The sequence below is a fragment of the Plectropomus leopardus genome, chromosome 5 (genome assembly GCF_026936395.1).
Source record: "Plectropomus leopardus strain MGB_pleo_1.0 chromosome 5, ASM2693639v1, whole genome shotgun sequence".
Lineage (NCBI taxonomy): Eukaryota > Metazoa > Chordata > Actinopteri > Perciformes > Serranidae > Plectropomus > Plectropomus leopardus.
The window spans coordinates 21744248-21753176 of NC_142180.1; the positions used below are offsets into that span (position 1 = coordinate 21744248).

The 8929-nt window shown below is 36.0% G+C and overlaps 1 protein-coding gene across 1 annotated transcript; it reads left to right on the plus strand.

Annotated features, from left to right (window-relative positions):
- LOC121966530 (claudin-19) lies at nucleotides 1-3345 on the plus strand. The gene is made up of 4 exons (XM_042516613.2): nucleotides 1-388; nucleotides 829-993; nucleotides 1902-1980; nucleotides 2284-3345. Exons 1-4 carry the CDS (start codon nucleotides 187-189, stop codon nucleotides 2450-2452), a joined length of 615 nt encoding a protein of 204 aa, XP_042372547.2. The 5' UTR covers nucleotides 1-186; the 3' UTR covers nucleotides 2453-3345.
- Nucleotides 3346-8929: the final 5584 nt, after the last annotated feature.

Genomic DNA, 8929 nt, shown 5'->3' on the forward strand with positions numbered 1-8929 from the left:
ATAGAGCGCGCAGAGGAGCGCATGCATAACGGTCTTCAGAGCTGAGGCGGCATCTAAAAGGAAATAAACTTTTTGTTTACACGACTTCGGCTACTTCACGTCGTTTTTACGGTTTTCTGCTCAATTTACAACGAAGTTTTCGGACATTTTAATTCATCTCTCCGGCTCGGCTGTGATTTGGACACGATGGCAAGCTCCGGGCTGCAGCTCCTCGGTTTCTTCCTCGCGCTTTTCGGTCTCGCCGCCACCGTGGCCGCAACGCTGATGGTTGAATGGAAGAAGCAATATCAGGGCAAGACGCACCGCATCTACGAGGGCTTGTGGATGAGCTGCAGTGGCAACGAGAGAACAACCTGTGAATTTCACATGTACCTCCTCAAGCTACCAAGTAAGTTTTTATCTGCATCCTCTGCTCTAAAAACCAGACACTGCTCGTTGAGATACCTTCCACTGACAATAAGTTACTATAATTAGCCAGAAGTGCGTCTTTGTCGTGTAAACTCTTTGGATTGACCTCAGCTGACTTTATGGCATGTCTGATATTCATAAAGGGTCAAGTAGGATTTTATTGTTTTATTCTTGTGGAATTTAGGTTTTTGTGGAATTTGCAGGTTTATTTTGTAGAATTATAATAATCTCTTTATTTTCTACAATGTTGTCCTGTTGACAAAGTTTAAGCCAAAAAGAGTTAACAAAAAGACTTCTTTACATTTTCCTACAGAAAAAAGTAAAATGTTCTGTATGCAGTGATCACTTCCAACAACACTGAATGTATCATAATTTATCACTGTATATATGTAAACTACATTTTTCCCTCTGCTCCTCCAGCTGAGGTCCAGGCGACCAGAGCCGTGATGCTGCTCAGCATCATCCTCTCCACTGTGGCGCTGATGGTCTCCACGGTGGGAATGAAGTGCACGCGCTTCATGGACGGCAAACCAGAGAGCAAATCCCTAACAGCTATGGTTGGAGGAATCATGTTCATGGTTGCAGGTGTGTTCAGTAGCAGCAGGACCTGACAGGCTTTCACTGACACAGGGACTAAATGATGTCAGATATAATATGCTAATAATGTGCATCATCTTTGATCACATTTTTTAAATAGATTTTTATTCAAAGCACAAAAATACATCACAAAACCAAACACACTGTAAAACATATTTGTTCCAACTTCAAAAAAGATCCACGTTGCTGTAAACATTTAAGTTCACTGAATTTGAAAAGGCAAGTTGTATCATGACATTTTGATTATTTATTTGTAATCATTTTGATTGCGTCAACTTGTATTCTCAAATTCAGTCAACTTAGCAGCCTGGACGCTAACCTCTTTAAGTCAAAACAAATACTTTTATTTTTAAAATGCAGAAAAGTGGTTATGAAATCCTTAGTGACATCTCATGCAATCACGCAAAAGATTATATCCCAAAAATGGCCTAAATGATACTTTTAAGATTTTGTGGTTGTTTGCATTAATTTGAGACCTCCTGGCTCTTGTTCTTTGTATGTGTAACTAAGATTAATTCAGAATAATAACTAAAGCATCAAGAGGCTAAAATACTGCAAAACATCGGCAGCCAGAAGAGAGCGCAGCTGAGTTTCTGCAGCAGCACGAGCAGAAATATCATCAGCACATGAGCATTAGTGCACCTATGTTAGGTTTAAGATGTTACCTTAATCTTTTCATAATTCTTTTAGGTAATCCTTTAAAAATGTAGTGGATTACATTGACAGTAGTAATCTTAGAGTACCTCATTCATTTAAATTTTCTTCATTCTCTGTCTGTGTTCTCGGCAGTCATTTTTTTACCATTAAAAATATTAAAATCAATGCTCTAAACTATTTGAAAATTACACAAGAAAAAAAAACAAATAAAAGAATTCAAATCTTCTGTGATTTTCCAGGTTTATTGACCCTCATCATAACCTCCTGGTACGTCAAAATGATTGTTCAGATCTTCAATGAATCCCATCGCCTGCAGAGGTACACGTGCACACACACACACACAGACGCACACACTTGACTCTACATTTGCATCTAATTTTTATTTTATGTCTTAAATACCCATTTCATGCAATTCATTACAAAGAAAATTTTCCCAAAAAAAAGAACAAAACAAAAAATAATATATTGGGATAAGACAAACAGGTTGTTCACTGCACATTTTTATGTGCATTAAGTAAATTGCATATATGGATACATACATGTATACCTACGGATATACATATACACACGCACATACATATACATTCATGTGCATTTAAATGTGTCCGTTTTTCTCCACAGTTATGAGTTTGGAAAGGCTGTGTTTGTCAGCTGGGCTGGTGGCCTCCTCACGATGGCTGGTGGTGCTTTCCTGAGCTGTCGGAGATGCTCGCGGTCTCAGTCGAACGGGTCCATCAGCTCCAACCAACTCCTCGCCACCACGACACACTCCAAGTCCAACTATGTCTAGTGGAGGAGAGGCTTTGACTCAGTCAGTCCAGCGGTGCATTTACAAACTGGAGCAGTTTGTGTTGCTACAGTGAGGACATGTCCCACTGTGGGATTATAAATACTATTTACTGAACATCAAGCCGGTAACCAGGATCAGGATTACACACAAGATCAGGCTGTTTGTCATGACTTTGAATCCCATTTTACAGCTTGAATTTTTCTGTAGCACTTTCTTAGCTGGATGTGGTCAGTCACCGCTACAGACGTGTGAGGCATTTGCTTGAGAAAAAAAAATCTGTTTCTCTGAATTAACAAAATAATAATATTGTCCTTTCAGAAAGTTAGAATTTATAAGATTGTTACTGCGTTAATTCAGAAAAACAAAGCAGATTTTTTTTTCCCCATGCCATTTTTTTTCTCAAGTGAATGCATTAAAACACTGCTGTGTTTTCCGCTACTGTTAGCTGATGTTGTTTTTCCATTCTTAGAAATAAAAGTATTACGTTTTTAAATAATTTCAATCATTAAAAGTACACATTAATTATTTCTTTCAGTTCTAAAGGTCCTGAGCGTTGTCCGTCTGTGTAAGTATGAAATTATGACGTTACTCTTCACAGCTACCATGAAGAACGCTTTTTTCAGTAGTTTACAGTTTAGACATGAATTGTGACACTCCGATTTCTGTAATTTTAAACTGTACTTTGCCTTGCAGTTAATTCCTCTTCAGTTTCACATTGGTGTAAATATAGAGTTGTTTGTGTATGTTGTTAATTATGTGACAAGTTTTATATTTTCTTTCCATATGTTTTTGTAATTTGGTCTTTATTGTTATGTGGCACATTCTGTGGCAGTTTGAGGAATAATATGGGTATGTATATTTTGAAAAGAAAAATAAAATTATTTTGCTATCTTAATTTGGGTTTTATGTTCAATTATATTACAAAGATCATTAGGCTTAATTTTGTTGTCTATAACGAAAGAAATCGCTAACATGGGGAATTCTCATGGCTCCAGTTTATATAATCAAATAATGAATTTAAGCTAATTAATTAATTTTATTTAGCCTGTAGTCATTTGTGCGATTATTTAATCCAGTGTGTCATCAATTTTTACATTCAACCCACATTAAATGAGATTTTGTTCAGTTTAAACTTAATATGTGACATTGCTGTTAGCTGTGACAAAGTGGATCCTGCTGCCTTTGGTGCTCCAGTAATGAGATCTTTCCTGACACACAAACAGTTTCCTTCCTCTCATATCTGCTGCTGTTTTACCCTCTAAATTCTGTTTAAACTCACATCGGTTATTATAGCCGCCATTATGATGAACTCAGCACTTTCTGTAGAAACCCAGTTTAGGGTCAGTTTGAGATCCGCCTGAGGAAACAGGATTGTTATCTCAAACTGGGTGGCTCTACATTTTGTGACGAAGGATACAAACAAAACAAGCGAAAAGAAGAAATCAAGTCTGAAAATGTATAAGTAGTAATAGATAAATGATTTAAACACATCCATATTTTCTAACTTGACCTCTAAAAGATCTTGAAGTCAAGACCACAAAATCCCTTTGCCTTCAGTCTTACACTTTGATTTCATTGATTGAATTGGGAAAAGTACAAACTTATTTAATCCCACCCTTTCTCCATAAGTCATTGATTTATTAACCAGCTTCCTTATTGATCTAAACCTATAGGCCTGCTCTAATTTTCCTAAACTTGTCTAAATAAAAATATTTATTACTTTTCATCTTTGTCATACAAAAAAAATAGTAATTACTGATATGATATCCGTATTATGTAATGTAAGATATATAATTATTAATATAATTATTTACATATTTATATCAATCAAAAATACAAACTCATTACTTATAAATGAATCTTAATCAAAATACAATTGATTACTTACATATTTATCATATTGACAAGTTGTCTTTTTGTTTGTGAGTATATTATTATATATTATATAAAATATATACATGCATCCCACACTACACATATATCATATATGATATACAACACATAACTGCAATATTATACACCAGAGTAGGTTGCAACTACAGTTTGCTACCATCTCATTCCTTATGCAAAGTGCATGTGCGTGTCTCAGGGTGTGTGTGTGTGTGTGTGTGTGTGTGTGTGTGTGTGTGTGTGTGTGTGTGTGTGTGTGTGTGTGTGTGTGTGTGTGTGTGTGTGTGTGTGTGTGTGTGTGTGTGTGTGTGTGTGTGTGTGTGTGTGTGTGTGAGAGAGGGGCTTAATTCCTTGTTTGACATACTTGATCTTTTAACGATACTCATTGGAGAGGAATTTGATGTAGGCCATCCTGGACAGGGACAAACTGAAACAAGAAATGACATCATTCCTCTGCTGAAACAACAATAAGCGGTAGATTGTGTTGTGTCCTTACTGGATGTAAACTATTGTAGGAATCTCATGGGACTGGCACGTTGCTGCCCAGATTCTTCCTGAACTCTCAGAGAACAAATGAAAGTGAAGCGGGAGAAAATAATGGCGTGACGCATGTTTTGTGGCCATGGCACTCTGCAAAGTACCTGCAGAAACAGGTAGCCTGACATGCTAAATGTAACTTGCTTCCTTTTGAACTTGGCTTTGAAAGCACTGTGACATTTGTTCTCCTTTTTAATCATTTTAGAAAACCTTAAAAAAACATTTTAATAACTCAAAGATTTGACATTTTATCATGCTGTATTTACATAGTGTTGTACATATTAACCTTTCAAGTGCCTCTGTGAGAAAAGTGCACAGTGTTAAAATGTTTGTACTCTGCATACTCTGCATGGGCCGACACACTGACTTCATAGTTTTTTGCATGTCTTTGTAGTTGTAGTTTGCATTTCTGTATGCGGTTTTTGTCTCTTTGTGGTTATTTTGTGTCTTTTCTGGTTGGTACGTGGTAATTCGGCATTTTATATTGTGCAAGTGAAGGCCAGGGGTCATGTGACACTTTGGGCCCCTGGACCTGAGGTTTATTGATATTTCTGTCAGATTCCAACCAAAACACTCTCTAAAAAAACCCCAAGAATATCAGTTTCATAGATGCGAGATTAAAGAGCACGTACAACTTCACCCAGACAGTTTTTAACAATGCATCACTGATTACAACGACCACAGAGTTAAACAAGTGACAGATCTCTATCTCTCTACAATAGTATTTACACACAGATCCCTGTTGATATAGACAATTATTGGAGTCTCTGCAATAATTAAACCTTCAGGACTAAAGACAGCAGACTGGACAAACACACATGGGTGGATCTGTCTTTTTTGTAGTGACGTCATTAGATCACCAGTGTACTTGACTTGTACTTTGACATACAGTCCAATGCAACAGTCGTTTAGTGCGGTGGTTCCCAACTGGTGGGTTTTGGTCCAAAAGTGGGCCGCGGGTCCATTCTGAATGGACCACAAGTGACTTGCAACCATGTGGTTTGACAAAAACACACTTTATTTTGAAGTACAGTGAATTTGCAGAATTTGAAGAAAACATGCCCATGGGTTTGGAAACCACGTTTTCTTTAAAAAAAAAAAGAAAAAAAACATTACAAAAAACTTTGGGTGATTAATTTTCCTACAGAGGTGCTATTACATTTTGTCAAATCAAACTGATTATGTGGTAATTTCTCTTATTTGCAGACCCTGAACCCGGTGGCTGGAGCAGTTGGGAACCATCCTATGGTGAGTATCATTTAGGGTTTGATGATTTGACGCTGTGGTCATTTTTGAGGTGCTGGCCTGTAGTGATAATCAGCTGAAAATAAGATTGAAATTGTGAATGATTTTAGCATTAGGTGAGAATAGTTTTCTTGTTGGCCTCTGGCCTCGGTCGCTCTTGCCTGGCACACAGAAGAAGTTTCAGTTCTGCAACGTCACCACCAGATGCCGCTAAATTGCACACACAAGGCCCTCAAGACATTCCTATTATTTTGTCCATTACTTGAAGGTGTTTTGGATTTTTCGACAAAAACGGAAACCCATTCAGGTGTCACATCCCTCTCATTAGAATATGTGCATTTTTCTCCTCCCAATAAAAACATAAAAGTAGCAGAAGACTTTTATTTAGACAAAATTAAAGATATTTACACCATAAATTGGTACACTAGAAGACAGGAAATCAAGTGTTTGAGGCTAAAAAATTCTCAAAAATGTTACCTTGCATGTTTCCACTGGACCATACCTGGATGCAGTTAACTCCTAAAAACCTAGATTGTCCATATTTTTTTCTGAGGTATTATCATTTCTCTACAGCCTTTGGTGCTTTGCTAACACAATTATGAATGGATGATGCAGAAATGTAAATAGATCACATGTCACTGATCCAAATACAGCGAAGAATTCAGGGTGCCATGAAAGTGTAATTTTCACCTTCATTAAAAAAAAAAAGAAAAAGAAAATGACTGCCCTCCAGTGGTCTGTTTAAATATAGCAGCTTTTTCATTTTGTTTTTAAAGCTTTACCCGGAAAAGCTTTTGCTTGATGTGATAGTTAAAACAATCACATAGACGTAGACATAGACATAGACATGGACATAGACATAATAATAATAATAATAATAATAATAATAATAATAATTAATGATAACAATACTAAGAATGATAACAATACTAATCAGTCCTAGTAATTCTAATACTGATTTAAAAAGTTATAATAAATAATAGAGAAGTTTGGTCCCAGATTTAATTTTACAAAACAACGAAGATTAAAATAAACACCTGGGATTACTTCCTCATAAAAGTGGACCCCTCAGCTGAAAAAGAAACAGAGCAGGGACCCCCAACCACATGTTAAATTGAGTTAAATTGGGCCTACTTTAATGTGTAGGGCCTAAAGAGCCACATATAAATGTCCCTTTGTCTGATGCATACAAAACTGAACTATAAAAATAAAAATTATAGACAGAATTATAAATTAAGGATTCATGAGTAATAGTTAGCCTGTCATCAGTGCTGTGTACTGTAAATGCTTGTTTTTGTTTTTCCTCTTATGGATAGGCTGTTTTATCTTTGCTAGTATGTTGGATTCATCTTTATGTGTATTTTCAGACATATTTCATTTTTGAAAAATAATAATAATAATAATAATTTTGTGGCCACCCTGAATTTACGTAAAGGACCCCCTGTCAAAGATCCATGCATCATATCATGTGTTTACATTTACAGCTGAGTAGCCAAAGAACAGTATTTACTGTAAATGTGAGTGTATAGGTTCTTAAGTGCTTTTACCTTTTTGGCTCTATTATCATATTATTATTAAGTTAACAGTTGGTCAACATGTTGATATATTGTTTTTAATTTTATTGATATATCATATTTATTGAGATATATGCCCATCGGGTCATATTAAGGCATTTTACATGGCATCAAAATAGAATTAACTTTTAAAAAGTACTTAAATAAATTGCTTTTAATACTCTCACACACACTGGACTCCTGTCAGCACACCGCATATTAACTAAATAGTTGGCCCTTTTGATTTGCTAACTCTACAAATAGGCCTAAAAATAGTTTGGTAAATGGAAAACTTCCTGGAAAAATTGCATTTGTGGTTATGGTTCAAAGAAGCCACAGCTGGTGTGAGTCAGAGGTAAACTGCTGAAAGGCCACGCTAAACTCTGCCCTAACAGGTTGTACTTCAGGACATATGATAGGAATTTCCCTGGTACAGACAATAAGTGAGTTTTCTGCTTTCCCACTAAGTCAGTGTTGTCCATTTTAGCCCATTCACAACCCAAATAAGCTCCAAACACACACACAAAAAAATAATATTGTAGCTGGATTTCTACTTTTAAAGAGCACATAAATCAGTAGCAACATTTTTAAAAAAATTATGACACCTTATTATGTCTTATTTTTTATGTCAAGAATCTTAAGGCAGAAACCACAAAATAATGAAAATGAGAATAAATGATCTTACCAGACTTTTTTTTTCAACAAAATAATGTAAGATTATTTATTTTTTCGTGAATGCTTTACTCATATAATTGACTAAAGTGATGGTTTAAAACACACTGCATATATATTTTGAATTGTATGTTGAAAACCTCCTAAGTTAATAACCTGCACACATAATCAATACAATGCATTATAAGATGATTGTACCATTAAAAAATCAAATCAGAACAGTAAATCTGTATTAATTTTCCAGTGACACAGATCATGTGTTTGAAAAACTCCTGTGTAAAAGCTAGAAATCTTTCATATGATAGTTTGACAAGTAACAACGATTTAAACACAAATTATGTTCTTCAAAAATATGATTAATAGACTGAAACGTGCCTTGTGCTTTCTCCTTGCCTCACAGTCAACCGTGCTTGTTTAAAAAGGGGCGTGGCTTTCCTGCAGTCCATGTCAGATGATGTGAAACACAGTGATTGGCTCAAAAACATCTCATCAAGTAAGTCTGTGCATTTGGGTGGATTTGACAGTCAGGGGCGTCATAGTGGGGGTGGGGGTGGGACTGATTACCCAGTGGGGGTGGGGG

What these genes read in the sequence shown, in the direction of transcription:
- LOC121966530 (XM_042516613.2), top strand. Translation starts at nt 187, where the DNA reads ATGGCAAGCTCCGGGCTGCAGCTCCTCGGTTTCTTCCTCGCGCTTTTC. An exon ending in GTACCTCCTCAAGCTACCAA is followed by an intron (nt 389 to 828) that starts GTAAGTTTTTAT and finishes CTGCTCCTCCAG; the next exon opens with CTGAGGTCCAGGCGACCAGA. An exon ending in AATCATGTTCATGGTTGCAG is followed by an intron (nt 994 to 1,901) that starts GTGTGTTCAGTA and finishes GTGATTTTCCAG; the next exon opens with GTTTATTGACCCTCATCATA.